General features: G+C 34.1%; 2 protein-coding genes across 4 annotated transcripts in view; one reads left to right on the top strand and one right to left on the bottom strand.

Moving 5' to 3' along the window:
- Positions 1-14,645, top strand: part of LOC106872407 (peroxiredoxin-1) — a 33,124-nt gene extending 18,479 nt beyond the window's left edge. Inside the window, exons 2-6 of the mRNA XM_014919404.3 lie at positions 3,251-3,387; positions 5,147-5,263; positions 5,961-6,083; positions 7,622-7,752; positions 14,179-14,645. Coding sequence (XP_014774890.1) covers positions 3,260-3,387; positions 5,147-5,263; positions 5,961-6,083; positions 7,622-7,752; positions 14,179-14,261 — 582 coding nt within the window. The 5' untranslated portion in view covers positions 3,251-3,259 and the 3' untranslated portion in view covers positions 14,262-14,645. The remainder of the gene's footprint in view (positions 1-3,250; positions 3,388-5,146; positions 5,264-5,960; positions 6,084-7,621; positions 7,753-14,178) is intronic.
- A 1,707-nt stretch (positions 14,646-16,352) lies between these two features.
- The window catches only part of LOC106872404 (ATP-dependent DNA helicase PIF1), a 43,079-nt gene continuing 38,910 nt past the window's right edge, over positions 16,353-20,521 (bottom strand). For all 3 annotated transcript variants that reach the window (XM_089356753.1, XM_089356752.1, XM_089356754.1), the window contains exons 11-12: positions 20,319-20,461; positions 16,353-17,970 (exon numbers count right to left, since the gene is read on the bottom strand). In XM_089356753.1, the coding sequence (XP_089212879.1) occupies positions 17,755-17,970; positions 20,319-20,461 (359 nt within the window). In that variant the 3' untranslated portion in view covers positions 16,353-17,754. The remainder of the gene's footprint in view (positions 17,971-20,318; positions 20,462-20,521) is intronic.

The raw sequence follows: 20,521 nt of genomic DNA, 5'->3' as shown, positions 1-20,521 counted from the left end.
CAAAACATTTGAGAAGTTACCATATGCCTACAACAATGAAGTTGATAAATTAGTTACCCTTCTGCTTAGCATGGAGTTACTCAACACTTTAGTCTCGGGGATCAGCTGTCTCTTTAGTCAGGTTTTCACTTAGAAATTACCTGTTCCTTCCTGCCACTCGGGTTCCTGATTCATTGTCTTTGTCACTTGTATTGTCCCTGGCCCCTACACTAACCATTATCACATCTTTCCTCCCTAGAATATGACGTTGGAATTCCTTTTTCCATATTTTCCTTGCTGTTAATTTGCATCTATTCAAGAACATTTTGTAATCCTTTTTCTATGCAGTCTCAACTTTGCCCAGCCTATAAAATAAAAGGACTGCTGTAAATAGCGTTTTCTCATCTTCAAATATACCACTAGGCTTGATTTACTTAAATATTTTCATTTGTTCATCTCATACCTTAAGGTATTAGTTGCATGTATACTGCCAGTGTTGTATTGTCCTATATAACAGCTACATCTATTTAGATGCAATTTGGTACCACGTGAGATAATTTTAAAGTTTGGAATAGATTGTTCTACACTCTTGAGAAAGGCCTCGTGTTACCAAATCATTCTATTTTAGCCTTGTTCTTGAAAAAAAAAAAACTTATCAGATGCTTTGTATTTGACAAGCTTGGATTAAAACCCGAGGACATTTGCTTAAAAAAATTACCTAAACTTTGACAAACACATTCCAATATTGTACATTGACTGGTGTGACTGGTTTAGTGGCATTTTAAATTCAAGCACAAAATGTAATTAGATAGCTTGCATATGTTTCAGCAGATTTTAATGTAAATATGCTAATTGCTAGTGTTTCATAAAAAGACCAACTTCTTAAAGGTGGCTCTGTTCATAACACTCAATTCATTAGTGTAAGAGGACTCTGGACCCTCTGATTTTTGACATTGTTTTGTCAACTGAAAGCACTCTGGACAAATAAACCAGTGTAGTATGTGATCTACATGTTTTTGGTATAGCTTTTGATCTACATTAGTTCAAGATGGAACACATACACAGGACATTGAGTGATGTTCCATTGCAAACATTTCAATCTCATTTAGATTTCATTTGTTGGAAGATTTTCAGATGAAATGAGCAAAATCTCTTTATTGCATTTTTAAATGATAGCCATGCTGTATACAAATAGCCACAGTATTCTGTTTCTAGTATGAAATAAAAAAAAAAAAAATCAAAGTTTAAATGTTTAACTTGCTCCTCTAATTGCAAATTTATAACAATTTTGAATGTAGATCACAAGCTAGTCTAGATTTAAGTTGTTGTACATCACATACTACAATAAATCTAACAAGGGTTCAAGGATATTGTGTTTAAAACTCCAGTAAACAAATTTTCATGTGCACTGATGTATTTACTATTGATAAATCATGTGCTTGGTGAACAATAAGAATTTAAATGATGACTTGCATATTAATTTTTAGTGCATTGTGGCGGAAATAAATACAGAAGTAAATGACTTTATATCAACTTTAATCCTTCATTAATATTTAACAGCCCCTTTGGGACATGGGGGGCTGGGCTAAATCACTGTAAAACATTTTCTGATACGCTACTGATTCTGCCTTTTGGTTTCTATTTAACTTATAATTTAAGTTTTGACCATTACTGGTCCAGGCCATGTCGAACTTAATAACATCAATGGAAGTTTTCGTTTGCATCAGTTACGACCTTTGCAAAACCTGTTTTGAATTGAAATTTCCATTTGTACAAACATCTTTGATCTTTCAGTAATATTTTTTAACATAACTTTATTTTTGTGGTTTGACAGTTTCACTTTGTAGATTAGAGAGGCTTGCTTGTCACAGAAATTGAAAAGTTAATTATATATAAGCATGGTATAATACTCTTTTATATCCACTTAACCCTGTTGGATTAGAGAGGGTGGGTGGTTTGTATTCATTCCTGTGTAACTGCATCTGCAAAGCCTAAACTATTTAAAGCCTTGATCTAATTCTCAAGTCAGCAGCTGTAACCAGTATTTCTTGTATTCCTGCAGGTATTGGACATTACAGGTCTAAAACCATGTACTTTTACATGTCATTGCTTTTGATGTCCAACTTTCTCAACTTGGCATTCATCCTTTCTCATTAACATTGCTCCTCTTTATCATGCCATATTCATTCACTTATTTTTTCCTCCTATAACTACCATTGATGAGCTATGTTTGTATTGTAGTGACCAGTTTTAACTCTGACTAGTTTAAGGCGAGTATGTGGGGGCTAGTTTTAAAATTACATAACAATTTTGTGAATTGTTTAAACAAGTTGTTCTATGCTACTTAACACTTGAACTTTACACACATACCCCACCTCCGGTGTCTTTATAACCTTAAGTAACTTGTTGAACTTCAGTTGTAACTGTGTAGTTGATTTTGTGTTGCATCTCTTTATCTTATCTTCCTTAATTATGCATTATTAAAACTTTGAACAATTAATCGGACTTGAAATATATAAATGCAATGACTTTTACACAATTAGTACATTCTGCAATGTCTGTAGTATAAAATTTTATTTCTCTTCTTGCCTGCTGGCTTCTAGTTAAGCATTCAAAGTTTAATGGGGGTGGGGGTTTATTTTGGTATTTTTATTGATAAAATAATTTTGCTGTGGCACCAGACTTGTGAATGCAATGATTTGACTAATGTAGGCTGGCAAGTAAGGATTATATTTGTTCTATAAAGTTTTGGAATTGATTTGGTTCACTTAGGACACATTTGAGATTTGTTACTGCAGACTTTCCAATCATACTGAAACTAAATTTGTCAAGCTAATACAGGTATACAGTATGCTTCAGACTGTCAGTCCCTCCCTCCCTCCATTTGTTTGTATCGATGTAAATTGATACCAACTTCGGAGTTGCTCAGTTCACACCGTCGGGGTTGCTTAAATTATTGAACATTTTGGATTTATTTCCATTCCATGCCCTGTCATCTTCTTTGGATGGTTCCAATAAGCCTTTTTTTATAAAGGGTTGCGTCCTATCCTTTTTTTTTTTTTTTTTTTTTTTTTTTTTGTGATTTTTATAGTGCAACTTAAGTTTCAGCTTTAAACATTGAAGTTCTGGACTACAGCCATCTGTGTTATGCTCCTTGAAAAAGTACATTTCCTTGTTGACTTTCACTAACATTAGCTTAACTTCTGATTCATGAATGATCATTTAGCTATAGTGTTGCCATGGTAACAAAAGTATGAAACTTATTTTTCAGATTATCAACATGCTAAAATTAGCCCAGAAAGCCCCAGAATTCAAAGGAATGGCTGTTGTTAATGGTGAGTTCAAAACTATCCAACTGTCAGACTACAAAGGAAAATATTTGGTGCTATTCTTCTATCCACTTGATTTGTAAGTATAAATTCATTTCCATATCATACAGAAAACATTTCTCCTAAACCATTTTGATACCAACCCAACTGAAATCGCTCCTAATAATTCTGTAATTCAATCTTATTTTAAATTGATTTAAATTAAAACCTTCCATCAAGTTGTTCCAGACACCACCATAATGATTTACTTTACTAACTACATTTTTCAAAATTAATTGAAAATATGCTAACAAAAAGGTTAATTACTTGGGTAGTTGACTGATTAGTAGACTGCATTTAGATAAAGTATTACAAATATTTTAAAAGTGTTAGTGTTATTTTAGGGTGGTCATAGATTTTTTCCCATTTTTGCTTTTGATCCTGCATGATCTCATCAAAAATTTTTGGAATGGATCATATTTTTCATGGAACCATCAGTAATAATGCCAAGTACACTGTTCCCTAGTCTTGGTGAATGATCTGTTTTTTAATGTAGGTTTAGAGATATCAGTTACTGTCAGCATTGATTGGACTTAAATATTAAAACATGAGTATAAAATGGGTAATGAGCAGTCACTTAAAGATATTCTCATTTAGAATAGTTGTTAGTGTTTGATCCCTACAGTTGAGAATTAAATAATGGTGGACAGCTATGGAGCAATCTTTATAGAATATAATAATCTAATTTGACTAGCTGGTAATTATCAGATGTTCTGATTGCTGACCAAATATCTAGTTGGCTTGGCTCTTACTGAAACAGTTCTGGGCTAAGAGTGAGATATTAAAGAGATTAAACAATGATTTTTTTTTTCTTTTGATAATGTACAATCTTCCCTTAAGATTTTTAATGAGGTAGGTTCACAGAGCAAAATATGTTTGTGCTAAGTCTAGGGTGACTAATTTGACTTTCTCACTGTTAGTAATTTTAATTATAAATATCCCATCTGTATACATGTGATGGTCTTTGACAAAGGTTTGGAGAATATTATTTCTATATTCAAATAACATCTAGTATTATTGGAGAGGAAGATAAGATAAATTCCATGGTGTCAGATATTGTGAAGCATATTTCATACCCCACTCGCCCCACACACATGCACACAGATTTCACTGATGATTTTGTTTTAGCTTTATAAACCACTATTGCACACCTTAAATTTATTAGATTTTTAATGATGAATTATAGAACAAGATATGGGCAGTGTTATCTGAAAAAAGATTTAGATATCCCAATTGTTTTTATTTGGTTGGTAAAGGTTAATCTCAGCTCTGTGTATGTCACTGGCAGTTGGTATATTTATCTACAATCTCATCCTTAGAAAATTGCCTTGTTTAAAGTATAATGTAGCTAAGGTATGGTATTAGGTATGCATTGAAGTATGTCCTCTTGGGATACCGGTACTTGCAGGCAAGGTGGGCTGATGTAACTTATAGTTCAAGTATTTTAGCTTTATGAAGTAAAATGTCTCCAATCAGGTAATAAAAGCAAAATGCTGAAGTGTATAAGAGCTTAACTGTTATGATTAGGTCTAATATTAGATATTAATTTCTGTGGTATATACGACATAGAACTGTGGTTCTTTTCCTGGTGCAGAATTTCAGATTCATCTGTTGAAAGCTGACTTAGTCACTAGTGACTTATACTTTTTGATAGTTTACATTCTTTCCATGTGAGTTTACTTTTAGTCTTTGATGCTTCATCATCCTTCAAACAGAACATCACTAACCTCTACTTAGGAATTAAATCAGTTTGTCAATTAATTTATGGTAACTTTTTTTCCTTCATGCTTATTTTCCAGCACCTTTGTGTGTCCCACAGAAATCACTGCCTTTAGTGACAGAGTGGAAGAATTCAAAAAAATCAACTGTGAAGTTGTTGCTTGCTCAACTGACAGCCATTATTCCCATCTTGCTTGGTAAGTGATTCTTTAATCGACTTGTTCTGAACTATTCCATCTATTCTAATTTTGTAACTGCTTTTGGAAGGTGGGTGTGTGTGTGCTAGATACAAACAAGCATGGCTGTGGAGTGATGGTCACATTACGAACACATGGTTTCGAGTTCAATCTTATTTCATGGTGACTTGGACAAGTGTCTTCTATAGCACTGAGCTGATCAGAAACCGTCTGAGTGGATTTTTTAGACAGAAATTGAACTCTGTATGTTTGTTTGTTGACACTTAAGATTTCTCCAGAAATTGAGAAATAGAAGTGATGTCGTTCCTCCTGTCAACAAATCTGCTGGCTTTGTACTTTTGATGTTTTAAGAGATCCCTCTTGAAAAAGAGCTAAGGGTTAGCAACAGCAAGAGTATCTGGTTAAAATAAAAATAAACTTGTCTAATCCTTGCTAGCGTGAAGAAGCAGATGTTTCTCTCTTCCCTTTTTCAAGTATGAAGTTTGCCAAAACATGTCCACAGTTGTCTCCCATACATTGAATTAATGTTTGGGTGTTTTTTTTTTCTTTACGGCAGTTTGTATCGCTATATAATTTTAGTGATTTAGTTTTTCTTATATAGATGTGGGCTTCATTAAATGCCAATGAGAAAAAAGGAATGTATTTAGGATGGTGTGTCATGAATATTTTGGTAACGGCTAACCGTTTTCTTTTCCAGGATCAATACACCACGGAAACAAGGAGGTTTGGGAGAAATGAAGATTCCTCTCTTGGCTGACAAGATCCTCAAAATTGCATCAGATTATGGTTGTTTGAAGGAAGATGAGGGAATTTCTTTCAGGTGACTAATTTGCACTTTTAGCGAATTTGAAATATTTACTGATAGTTCTTGTAGCTTTACTGTAGTTTGCATTGGTGAATTAGTATTCACAACAGTAAATTACCTGTGTCTGCCATAGTAAGAACAGTGGGGGCTCTCTCTCTCTCTCTCTCTCTCTCTCTCTCTCTCTCTCTCTCTCTCTCTCTCTCTCTTTCTCTCTCTTTCTCTCTCTCTCTCTCTCTCTCTCTCTCTCATGGGCACCACATTAGCTAGCAGACAGAAAGACGTTATTACATCCATCATGAAGTATGTCAGTCCTGTTTTGAGACTGCAAGTGTTCCATAACTTACACAATCAATATGTATGACTGTGCATAGGCTACCTGTGCACTAAAACCAAAATACTTGGCCACTTCAAAGTTGCTACTGCAGACTTTAGCTCTTACAATCCTTATATTTTCAAAGAGATATCTAAAATGCTGTCCTAAGAACATTGAACACAAACAGAAGCACTGTGTTGTTAAGAAGTTTGCTTCCCAGTTATGTGGATTCAGGTTCAGTCTCACTGTGTGGCACCTTGGTAGATGAAGACTGCTGAAGCTTGTTGTGTGAATGTATTTCTCTTTGTTTTGACATCCTGCAATAGTTATAAAACATCAGTCTTTCAGACAGTGTTGCTGCCAATATTCTATGAAAACCTGATCATGGGAAAATATTACTTTGCTTGGAAATGCAAGGGTTGGTGACTATAACAGCATTCTGTTGTAGAAAATCTTCAAATTCTGTCTGACCATGGAAAAGTGGACATTAAATTGGCGCAGATAATACCATTACCTGAAATACTGCCGTAATAAGCTCTGAAATGTTGCAGCTATTGCATTCACGTCTTCCTCTACAGTGGTTACCCCCCCCCCCCCCCCCCGAACCTACAAATTAATAATACATGGTCAGTGTTGAAACCTGAGGTGTGGTATTCAATTAGTGTAAAATGTGGTATAACTGTGGATCCTACAGTCATTTGATTTAGATGCAATTAGGGTATTCAGTCTAGGCTGACCCAAGTTACACACTGGCATTGATCTCATGTGGTTTCAGAGGCAGCATGGTCTCAGGTTGTAACACATCAAAACCTCCATTTATGTCAGACTTCTTTAACTGCTATTATCCACCACACTCTCCTATAATCACTTGTGAACTTGTTCATTGCATTAAAACTATTTTCTGTTTTTTCACTCAGTTGTCTGACATAATGGTTTTCGGTCAATTTAGCTGACTTGACACTTTTGTTTTTTAAGCTCTCTCCTTAAAGAGTGATTGGTTTCTTGAATGGAAATGATTAGATGAAAGGACTAGTAAAACAATAGCTTTTTTGTGAAAACCAATTTGTTTCGTATGATTGTAAAGCAGGCTAATAACTATTAATTCACTTAACATATTACTAGTAACTATAGTCCACACATAACAATTAGTCATTTGAAAATAAATTTGATTAAAGCAAGTTTCAGAAACTCATTAACTCATTTCTTCAGATTTATTATATAGGTTTTTTTTTTCTTTCAGGGGTCTATTTATCATTGATGAGAAAGGTGTTTTGAGACAGATAACTATTAATGACCTACCAGTTGGTCGATCAGTTGATGAGACACTGCGTTTGGTACAAGCATTCCAATTTACAGACAAACACGGTGAAGGTAAGACCTTGCAATCTTAGTTCCATTTTATCTCTGAATGTCAGTAATGTTTGTAATAATTATCTGACAATGGCTTTATGTTCAATATGAATTATTGATCTCTGATAGTTTTATGGCAGTGTTTAGTCACTAAAGAATTAAAATAACACATTTGTTAATCGAGTTTTTTAATCCTGTATAATTACTTTCAGATTGCTTTGATAAAAGAAACATGCAATTATATCTATAATACTTGTTGGTTTCTAGTTTTTGGTTTCAATTTTTTTTTTCTTAGGTCCTTCCTTCTCTTAGAAAATTTTTAACTTAAACTGATTTGAAGTTGATTTGATTCTGTAGGAAAATAATTTAATTGCATACCTAATTTACTGAGGTTTATTTTTCAGTTGCCAAAAATTTACTGAATAGTTTTGTAAATATTTCTCCTACTTCAAATTTATATAATACTGTAGACCATGTTACAGTATTGCTTGAACATCAATCACAGATGTTAGATTTGTATGCAATTTGGTATTCAAGCAGCTTAACTTGATCAGTTGTCAAGTTTGTTTTCTCAAGGAAGAGAAATAACAGCTAATCTCCCTTGACCCACATGCTGCTATCTTAAAGGACGTTGGATAAAATTGTCCTGATTACGCAATTCATACAGAATAGTCTTATTTTAGCTTGCTATAGAATTTAAATACTTATAGATTTACTTGGTGAAATAATGTTTGCTTAATATACACTATTTTTGTTTTATCAAATTTTTTCATTGGTATTAATGAAAGACTTGCACTGGACAAGTTTCTCTTTGAGGCTTACTAACAACACTGTCTTTAGCTTGCTGATATGTTGGCAAAATAATTAATCAATTCTATTGTTGTAGAGGTCCTAAATTTGTATTGCCTGTGAGCCCATATTACAAGCCTCATTTCCTTTCTGTTGAAGCTTTTATCTTCACTAGAAAAGATTGACTCAACAATATTGTATGTAATCTATTGTCAGCTTTCTGGTTAGTCATTACTCCATTTAAGCTCTTACATCAGTTTCGTTTCAGTGATTTTGATAAGATGGAGTCTGTCCTTTGCATAGTGAGGGTCTTTTTATATATATAGTTATTTCAGCCACTCAATGGTATGGATCATTTGTGTAAAGTAAACTGGTTCTAGTTTGGCTTAAGATTTTGAAACGGATTCGACACTAATTTGGTCATGCAAGTCAAATGTTGACTTAATGGTTGAATTTGTTCAGGTTCTGAGCGATACAGAAAATGAAAACTTAAGTCAATGTTAATATTGTGCTTTAGTTATCATGTATTGAATGATACTATTTGCCTGACTGTTAAATTGACTGAAGTTTAAACTTCAATAGTTTTAAGTTTTGAGGTTTCACTATAACTGATGCCTTTGCTGACAATAAGTTGTTCTGACTATTTGTGCATGTCTAATGCCAGTTGTTTCAGAATTAATGTAAAACTAATGCCTTTGATTTTGGCATAATTCTCTTTAATTATTAACAATGGTAGCTATATCTTTTAATATATACTTGCTCTTGTATAAAAGGTTGAAAATGATTAATTTCAGTTCAAATTGGTCTGTTAATTCTAATTTAAACTTATGTCTATAACTATATGAATTTCATTAAGTTTTTTTTTTTTTTTTTTTTTTTTTCTTCTGGAAAATTATAAATATGAATCCTTTCTTAACCATTTGGAAAGCTTCAATATAGCTTAGGATTATAATTTATAAAAATTAGTATTTCAGGATTGAATTACATTTGATTCTTGTGATTTTTGATTTGCTTCTTCTGTATTCTTGTCAGTGTTTTTCTGTCAGAATATGAAGGCATTAGACATACTTGGAATCTATTTCATCTACTTGATTCTAATTTCTAAAGCTCTTTTAAATTAGTTCTTTAAAGTAAGTCTTGAAGAAAAAAATCCTAACTTCTTTTTTCCCTGAAATATATTACATTTTAGAATGTAACTTAATTTTCATTAATATGAATTCCTTTAAAATGTCTAGTTTCTATCGTGCTCATATGATCATGTCAAAACCTGGACTACTGGATGTGTATATAAAGTTTAGTTTTGTAGAAGTATTGTTTTGGATTGTTATACGGCACCCCTCAGGTATGAAAACTACAGATTTTAAGTGAAGCTATCACAGTAACCTTAAAGTACTAGGTACTTCAATAATAAATTGTTTTTCTACAGCTTCTGTTTGAAATTTTCAAATTTCTGACTGCTAGCCTTTTTTTTTTTTTTTTTTTTTAATGAAATTGCAATGACTGGCATTGGTTCTGTTCTAGTTGATGACCTTATAAATCCTCAAACACAACCTTACTGTCGTCTACGTGATGCTGTTACTCTCTCCATGTTGGTGTGTGGGTCTTTTTACTAACTTTTCTTCCCTCTTAACATTATTGCACATGTGGCATAATATAGTGCACTGTTAGTGTTCTGTCTGTAGTGAAGCCCCCTATTTTAGTTCTGTATATGTAATTAAGGAACCAGTGTACATATACTTTTACTGGGCTCAGTCATGGGACTGTAGCCAACTGGAGTAGTTTTCAAGTAGATCATATTAACTCTGGTACTTGTTTGATATTCATTGTTGCACCACTGTTATAGAACATAGACAAATATAAAAAGCCCAACATGTAAGATAGGTACCTGTACCCTCTACCTACCAAATTTTACCCACAAACTTTTGGTCTGTATATTGTCTACAAGTTTCAGAACTTGAATCAACACAGTATGGGTGAGAGAATTGGTTTAATCCTGAGCATTCAGGTTAGTCAGTTAAATACAATGCTTATTTATTCACATTGTTTTGAATAAATCGTGCATTATCTCAGTTTCCAGATTTCATTATGATTTTCTTTAACACTGACTTTGTAGGTAGTTGTAAAAGGCTCCATATCTGGGTCTGATATGGTCAGTTTAAAGGCTAAAATGTTAATTCTTTTTTGCTGTATTTAGTGAGTCTTCTGAATTGTGACAGATCAACTTTTATGTGTTTGTGACTTTAGGGAGTGCTACAGTGCTATCCAGTTTCTGTGGTTGATACATTTTGTAGCAAGCTACATTTCAAACTCTGCCATTTCTGACAACTGGCAGTTGCTCTCTCTCTCTCTTTCTCTCTCTCTCTCTCTCTCTCTTTTTCTCTCTCTTCCTCTCTCTCTCTCTCTCTCTCTCTCTCTCTCTCCTATGGACCCATATATTAAAATATATTCAGGGTTCAAATTTCTGCAATATGCTAGCTATTGTAACAGCCATCTTAAGCGACAAAGGATACATATATGCAGTTCTAGATGCACTCTGTAACTAAAGTGATAGCCATGACTGGAATGAGGCTAATAAACTTTCAATGTATAGAGAAAGTGGCTGTCGAACTTGTAATTTTTCCAAGCATTGCTTGCAGAAACTCAACTGAAGTTGGTCAGTTTGTTTCATTACCAAAGTATCCTGGGAGCTACTTGGTCAGCAAATTCCTCTACTGCTGAAGATGATACGCAGCAAGTCTGCTTCTTAGCAGTTACACTTTAAACCATAGCTCATACATAAAAGAAATACTAAAATTCCTTAACCTGTTATCTCATGTCCTCTACACACTAACAGTAGTAGTGGACATAAAACAATATTATATATTCTGCTCTTTCAATGGAGAGCTGATGCTTTTAAATTTGACTTAGGTAGTCTTTGCAGATTTTTTTTTCCTCAGAAATAACTGCTGTACGAGATGCAATTATAGGAATGTAATTGTAGTAATTGCATTTTACATGGTATGTAAATTAGTATGTGGCTCTGTTCTGATACTGAAAGATTTTACTGCTACTTTGACTAGGTCAGATTATTGAACAGATTCCTCCATAGTGCATATTTGATAGGAAATTCCCTTTGTGCTTTGGCAATAATAATAGAATTTTTTTATTAGAATAAGCCATTGTGGTTGTGTAACCACAGATCAACTGATCAAGCGGATCTCTGATTAAAGGCAATCCAACAATGATCATCCTGCTTTTTTTTAGAGCTATCTTGGATTACATAGTGTTTTTAAGCTGGTATAGTGTAATTTGATGGCTGTTTAGCTGTTATGTCTAGCTCGTTGAGTGACAGCTTAGAGGATTATTCAGTGACACTGAATCCAAAACTATGTAACTGAGAAGCAAACCTCTCAAATGGAAGGCTTTCTGGCAACTTTTAGTTCTTAGGTATGCCTATTTCAAGATTAACAGTTGGCTCAATTATTAGAGTAGAAAACTGCCAGTAAAGTTAAGGCCATAATGTAGTTGGGTAAAATTGTAATACAGTAACAAAACATTTATTCATTGGCTAATGTTAATTTAAGCTGATCTTTGCCAAGATGGGTAATAACTCCTGATGTGCCTTGGTCTTATGAGATCTCATTAGTAAACCATAGCCTTGCCTGTAGTTATCAGATTAATAGATGTATTTTGATGTACATGAATGAACACCAAAAATTATAATGGGTGGTCAGTGGATGAATGGTTGTTCCATAAATCCTGCTGCATTCTGAAATGCAATTATCAGTTTCTGTCCTCAATAATAACCAGGTGAAGAAAAGGAGATGAAAGATACTCTTTGCATTATGAGATATCCAGGATAGTTTGTTCTTTCATGAATCATCTCTTGTGAAGCTTATATATAAGTAGGTATGTGTGTTTTAGCAGAAAGCTGAAAATTTAATGAAGAATGGGATAAGTTTGAGTCTGTTTAATAAACCTGAATCCTAAACTATCAATGTTTTATTTTGACAGTTTTTAAAATAGTCACTGTATAATAATTGAATTCAATACAATATACTTTTCCCAGACATGTTTGTCTTAAACCTCAGCCAAACAGTTTTACATATAAATGCCAAGTTTTTCTAATAACTTTTCCTAAAGTCTGATTAGACTTGATTTGATTGAAAAGTCTCAAACATGTCCAGAGTTCCCACTATAACTGTCACTTCTCCTACTAGGTTTCCATTTATTTTCTAATTTTAAGTTCTCTTCCTTACTTTCCTAAACTGGAATTGTTGATAATGCTAATGGCTTCTAATTGATCATGTGCAGACAGTTTGCCAACTGGACAATAAGTTGACATGCAGAAGTATCGATCATGGAGTTCATCAAAATAGAACAAGGTGGCAGAAAGCTTCTATACAAAGGGTACACCTATATTATTGATAGAACTAGAAAAGACTTATTGGAGATGTGCAAATTGTAAACTGTGCAGTGCTAGACTGACAGCAATTGAAATTAGCACGACTCCTTCTGAACACGTACATCCTAGCCAATTGAAAATCACACTGCAAAAGTTAAGAAATAAAGCTTCTTGCTGGATGAGCTGAACAATTGCCAAGCTCTATAGTTGAAACTCTAGCTTCCAATATCCTCTAGAGTGTTGCTGGATGTTTACTGAAAATGGAATCTCTTAAAGTACAGTGTAACAGAAAAGACCAGTTATTAATGAGGATGAATTGTATAAAACACCCAGAGGTGATAATTTTTTACTGTATAGAAATGAGGTTTCTATATTTGGTACTGTGAAAAATTTAGGAATTGTATGTGATATCTTTATTTCTATTTGTAAAACTGACAAAACTTTGTGCTTTTTTAATGTCAACCTATTGTACGTAATATCTTTTTATAGTTTTTATTTGTAAGTCTAATAATTTTTCGTAATGTTTACTTTGGTTTTGAAAAATGACACTGTCTTTTTGGCAAATTGTCCAATCTCTCAATTGTCTTGTCTATAAGTTATGTCAGACAACTCTGTCTACAAATTGTCTGTCTACCTAATTTACAAGTGTAATTTCAATTTTTTTACTCTCTAAATTACATTAACCTATACTTGTATTTTAAAAATTTTCGTAAGACCTAGGCAAGTACCAAAATTGAGGTCAGAACCATGATTACAAGAGAAGGTGAAGTCTTCCTTATTCTAAATTAAACATTAGCATGTTTTTTATAATTTTACAATGCAAGCATGACTGTATGTTAAGTAGCTTGCTTCCCAACCACATGGTTCTGGGTTCAGTCACACTGTCTGGCACCTTTTAGCAAATACCTTCTGTAGCCTTGAGTGGATTTGATAGACGGAAACTGAAAGCCTGTCGTGTGTGTGTGTGTGTGTGTATGTATGTTTTTATCCCCTCACCATTGCTTGACAAATGCTGTTGGTGTGTTTACATCTATGTAACATAGTGGTTTGGCAAGAGACTGATATAAGTACTGGGCTTACAAAGAAGTCCTGAGGTCAATTTCTTCAACTAAAACGCAGTGCTCCAGTATGGCTGCAGTCAAATGACAAATTAAAGTTTCATTAATGTTTCAGAGGTGATGTGGGTGCATTGAAATCTTTGCTTTTCTATCATATGGTTCTTCAGTGCCATCGTATTTGGTTCCTTGTCATTATAAAGTCTTTTTCTCTTTCAGTGTGTCCAGTTGGGTGGAAGCCTGGAAGTAACACCATGAAACCTGACCCTAAAGGCAGCAAGGAATACTTCAAGCAAATGTGAACAAAGAACTTCTCTTGGCTCTTTGTCTCCCACCCAGACATCTACTTTAACCCCTGTGATTTGCAGTTGGGGTTTGAGGTCGTTTCAAATATTACTTACTTTGGCTGGGTAGTGTTTTGAAATTTACAAGCAGAAAATCATGAAAATATTTAAACATTAATGGATCCCAAATATGACGTTAATATATTTTCTCTATTTTTGTTTCCAGGCAAATGTTCACTTATACCTCCTTTAGTAGACAATCCAATTTGTCACATACATGCACTTGGCAGTTTACTGCTGGTTTCATCGAACATGTTCCACCCTCTCACCTTTGTTAGAAATGGTCATATCTATTTTGTATGCAATTTGCATTAAAAATAAAATTGAAAAAATATCTCTGAATTTATTTGCTCTTTGTTTTAATTTAACTGAATGTAATATATATACACATATATGTATGAACACGTTCATACATGGACATATGAACATTTTTGTACTTAGATGCCTATACTCTACTGCTCAGTGGGTGTTTTTTCTTTTTTTTCTTCATGGCAACCAATACAGGTGAGATCTTGTAACTGGCAAGACTAGAGGGAAGCTGCTTTATAGAAGGTATTGAGGGGTTAAAAATATGGTACCAAAAGAGATTTGTGGCATGTCCTGCATTATAATATTGGTTGTTGGGAGTAAATGGGATGGAGCTAGGAAACCGATTAAGACACTCATGTATGCATACTTTTGGGTGTGCAATGGTGAGAAAGAATTACCAAATCTATTAGATCTAAAAGATTTATTGAATCTATTCATTACTTAGTTTCTTGCTTCTATGTAACCATTCAGATAGCAAAGAATATACACATGTATTGAGTACTTTTGCATGTTTGTGAGGTGTATACGGAAGGATGATCCTCATAACTGTTTCATTTGATCACAATGTGGAAACAGCGGGGTGTATACACACTTGAGATTGTCTAGGTTAAAAAAAAATATAGGATATGTCTAAATAGTGGCAATAAGTATAAAATTTCAGATAACCATTCCAACAGGTTTCAAAGATATCAATACATTAGTTTTCTGTGATAGTTTATCCATAAAATGTGAAAAATTCAGACTTCACTTTCAAGTTGAAATTTCCAGTTTTAGTCTTTCAACGAACTCTGAAGCAGGTATCTCTGGTATAATCATAGCATGAAAGGATGGGTTAAGGTCAAAAGCTGTATATTTTCAGTCCAGTATGATTGATTTTTTTTATTGATCAGAGGGAAAATAATTGATTCCAATTTGTGAAAGCATATTTATTAATGACATAGCCCTCGTTGATCCATTGTCTTGTATAAACAGCATGCATGTTACACAAACTTGATCCATAGCAGTTTCAGGGCTTATGTTTAAAATCAGATAGTGAACAATTTTAAAAGCCCAGTGTTCAATACTTTTTTGTCTTGGGGCAGATATTACAGTTGTAATTGCTATCTTTAGAATATAATGCTTAGTTATTCTGTGTCTAGTTCCAAATACATCTGCTGGATTTGAGACTTTGGTATTTCAAGCAAGAATAATCATGTACAGACTCCATTGGTTTGATCTGAAATCCTCCTCTCTTGGGTCTTACACATCCGAGTGATTATAGATTTGTACTTGGAACAGACACAAAACTTGCATTATTTAGTAAATTGTTATTCCATGAATCTGTCATTTAGCCCCAGGGCAAGCTGATTCAACCCGGACTTTTTTTTTTCCATCAGCTAATCCTATACTATGTTCATAGTAATTTTTTTCTTTTTATTGCATTACACTAACAGTTTCTGTCCTTGTAGCAACTATTATTTTTATTTGCTTACCACTGGAAAGTATGAAAAATGGCTAATGTTACTCCCCCACTACTCATCAGGGATGAACATATCTACTAAAGGACTTCTTAAAGTCCAGCAAATCTGTGGTACTAAGTAGGATATTGCTATATTTCTGCTTCAGCAACTCTGTGCTGAAAGGTAATGGAAGATATGTAATTGATGTTCAGGTCACAAAATCAAAGTTTGAAGGGAATACTCATTCCTTTTGATCTATAGACAGAAGGAAATGGCACTGACCAAAGATAAAAACAAAATCTGATATAAAAATTGATTTATTATATATACAGGTGGTATCAAGTTGTTGGCAAGTTATGTCCACAGTGGACTTCAATACACAGACACAACTGAATAATCTCAAAGAGCCATTACCTAAATTAGTATGGCTTGGTAGCCTCTGTAGTTGTGAACAGATACCCCTCTCCTTGACTCTTCTGCTCTTTGATCCAGTAGTACATCAAGGAGTGGGGTAAGTTTCTACAAAATTTGGCTGGGAATAATTTGAAAGCGCCATTCTCAATAATGTCACCAGTTCAGGAAATGAGCCCATGACACTATCATTAGGTGAGTACCCTAACAGTAAATCATCTAGATACAAGGGCATGTGCAAACCTAACACTTGGCAGTCAGTATTTGTTTCCTCTCAAATCGACTAATTCAAAAATCTTAATTTTGCTTGTCATTGCATTATATAGCCTGTTGTAACGCTTTCATATGATGTGAGGTAGAGGGAATGTATTTTACGTGGTTAAAAAAAGTTGGAGTTAAATATAATTCTAGCAGAGGGGTGATTGATGGTGATTGGATAGTGAAATTTTTTTAATTTTTTATATAACCTAACACGTGTGCATAAGTGCAATTCCATGAAATATTCACCTATTTACACAGGATTTTTTTCTTATTTGTTTATAGGGGAAATGGAAACATAAGAGTGAATATTTATTTTATGAGTGCTCTAAGTAATCCTCATATTCTAATTCCTTTCACTTTTCAAGGAATAGATGAGCAACTATCTTTCCATACAGATATAATACAGGCTACTCGTTCAGGTTTTTTTTTATATATATATATAAAGTTTTCAGAAATAACCCAATAGGTTTACCATGGGTTCCGTGAATAAATATAAATTCTTTCAGTTATACACATACTCAGTGTTGTAGTTTTAAGTTTCCTGCGACAATGATGCAAGGCAGTGATAAAGTTGGACACTGGGCTTGAGTGCTTGCAACAGAGGGAACTACTAAAGGTCAGGTAGTGATGTTAATTCATGCCTTCTTGACACTATAGAAGACACTTGTCTAAGGTGAAAATGAACCTCAAACCACATAGTTATGAAGTTTGAGCTTCTTAACCACACAGCCATCTTTGGACAACTATACTTCTGCTAAAAGTACAGTTTATTGGCCATTTCCTATAGAAGAGTTAGACTATAATGATGTAACTTTTCAGTCAATACACTTACTGACAATGTGTCACTCAGTATTGTCTCTATCTGTGGTGATGATGGTAGTAAATAGCCAGGATGCATAATTTAGAAATGAAACATCTGTAGAGTTTGTGTTAAACCACAGCCACTTCAGAAAAAAAAAGCATAAAGAAAGAATTAAAAATGTTTAAATGAATTTTTGATTAATTAAATAGTTTTCCTGAGTGAGTTTAAATTAACTGAAATTGTCTAAAGACATTTGTTCAGTTGGGTGGCAGATCTTTAAACGGTTGTAAAAATTTAAAACATCAGGATCAGCACGAACACATGAATGATCAAAGTCAAGAACTCGTAAACCTTTCAATGATTTAGCTCGAGACAGGGCAACGTATGCTTGACCAGCTTCAAAGACCCGCGACAAAGAAATTTCCACAAAATCAAGTGTCATACCCTGAAAGAAAAAAGATTATGGTTATAATGATTGTTTCAAATTTTGGTGCAAGGCCAGCAATTTCGGGGTAGGGGAATAGTTGATTACATCAACCCCTGGTGATTAATTGATACTTATTTTATTGATCCCAAAAGGATGAAAGGTAAAGTCGACCTGGGCAGAATTTGAACTTAGAACATAGGGATACAAAATGCTGCTAAGCATTTTGCCCAGTGTGTTAATCTTGCTAGCTCACTGCCTAAATAATAATAATAATGGTTTCTAATTTAGGTATAAGGCCAGTATCTTTGAGGGGCAGGGTTAAATTGATACAGACAACAGTACTTGACTGGTTCTTTATTTTATGGCCAGTGAGATGTAGGCTTTGAATGAAGTGAAGGCTGCAGAGGAACAAAGCTGGTATGCTCTGCTGGACATGCATGTGTGACAGTCCTGGTGTATTGAGAGAGAAGTTGGGTATAAGAGAAATTATATGCAGTGTGCTCACATAATGCGAACGGGTGAGGACATTTGCATAAATTGCTGATCACTTAGAGACCTCGGAAGGCATAAGATGAAGTATTGAAAGCCAATCTCAAAATGCTGAGTCTTATGAAGAAGACAGAGGACCAACATATGTGACACATTACTGTACAAAAGAAAACCTGCCCATCACAACAAAATTGATATCCTAAAACCAAGCTGCCATGTAAAAGGCTTTGGTGTGTGTGCTAGTGCCATATAAAAAGCACTTGGTATGCTCTGTAAAATGATTGGTATTAGGAAGGGCATCCAACTGTAAAAACCAAGCCTAAACAGACCATAAAACCTGGTGTGACCCCCAGCCTTGCCAATTCCTGTCAAGCTGTCCAACACATGCCAGCATGGAAAACACATTAAATGTTGATGATGTTGATAGAGAAATGAAAAGCAAAGCTAACTTCAGCAAGATTTGAATATAGAATGTGAAGAGCCTACTGTTTTAACATTAGTTATTGTAGAACTAAAATAGCTAATGTTAACACAGTAGGGTGTGAGGATGATTTGAGAAATTTTGGTTGTTATTTCTAGTAGATTGAGCAACTGCATAAAGGGCTCCCATAGTCAACAGGTTTGATGCTTTCCTTGGGAGCCAAGGACTTGAAGGCTTTTCTTGCTCAATAGTAGTTGCCAAATGCTGTTCTAAAAAACAAGGAGGTTTAACTCTTATCAGAGCTGCCTTTTACTACAAATATCTGTGCACTTTTCTGAGATATATATTTGAATAGGAGTATATACACTGTGGGTCAGGCTGTTAGTTCATCAGGGACTCCTTATTTTGCCCATAGCTGATGTTCATATCTAGAAATATTTCTCCTTCATTTAACAGATAATCAACAAAGTGAAACAACGCCGTTGATGATTGGTATTGAACTATCAACTCTTCAGATTCACTTTTGGTGGTTCATTGTACAATTTGGACACAAGTTCACATTTGACAAATTGGCAGAGTTGTTAGGGCATTGGAGTATTTCAACTTCTGTTATGATTTCGAATCCTGATGAGGTCTTTGATTTTTCTCTCTGAGTTGATAAATAACTTACTAGGTTACAGTGGTGAGCAAGAGGAATTATTAGTGTTAAATGGGATGCCTTGGGGTATTTAGTCCAAGTTCAAATCTCATTGTGGCCTATATTGGGTGGTTGATTTAACACCACTATTTGACCACCTGGTTCTTGAGTGGATCCCACACTAAAGGCATTCAGGGACCAGGACAATATTTATGTGTATGTGTGTATAGAGTGACTATTTAGATCCCTAAAAGTTAACTCTCTGGTTCTATAATAAAAACTTGCTTTTTTTTAAGTGATCTAAATTAAAATCTATCAAACTCTCATGTTAATATATTCTATAAAGATCAACTCAATAATAAAAAAGTTATTTTACGAAATTCATCATTATTTTCAAAAATGATTGAAACAAATGCAATAAATATAAGAAAAGAGGTTAAATAAAAATTCTGTTGCAAGCAAAAGAATATAGGCCAGGCCACTGGTTTGAGGTTACCTTCCTCTTTGTCCCTGACACTAGCCTCAGAAACCCTTAAGGATTAGAGGGACTGCCCACTTTCTGATTAAGCTATAAAAAAAAAAAAAACAAGGAAAAAAAAACTATACAGCAAGGTATGAAACTTTGGTTCTAGTATTACTGGCTGATAAAAATCAGGTTTGACAACTTCATACCTGAGGGATTATCAAGAAGGGTAATAAGAACAAATCCCAGCTACAAGAACAAAATTTTGAAACCAAACTTGCACCACTCATAATATAATAATGGAAAATATGTGGAGAAAAGAAAAAGAGTATAAGCAAAAAATAGAAGTTACAAACCTGACTTTTATGTATAGAAATAGCCCAGGCTAGTTTTAGAGGTAGTTGCTTCCATACAGTCACTATTGAACTGGACTTGATAACCCATCGTAATGGTCTGACACATTCCACTGTTCCAGACAGGAATTTTACATGGGGCCATCCTGTGGAATATGGAAAGAAATCATGAGAGAAAGACAAGTGCTGAAAAGGGTAATAATTAT

Source organism: Octopus bimaculoides, chromosome 8 (genome assembly GCF_046866305.1).
Source record: "Octopus bimaculoides isolate indiv1 chromosome 8, ASM4686630v1, whole genome shotgun sequence".
Lineage (NCBI taxonomy): Eukaryota > Metazoa > Mollusca > Cephalopoda > Octopoda > Octopodidae > Octopus > Octopus bimaculoides.
This window is presented reverse-complemented; position numbering and strand designations above follow the sequence as displayed.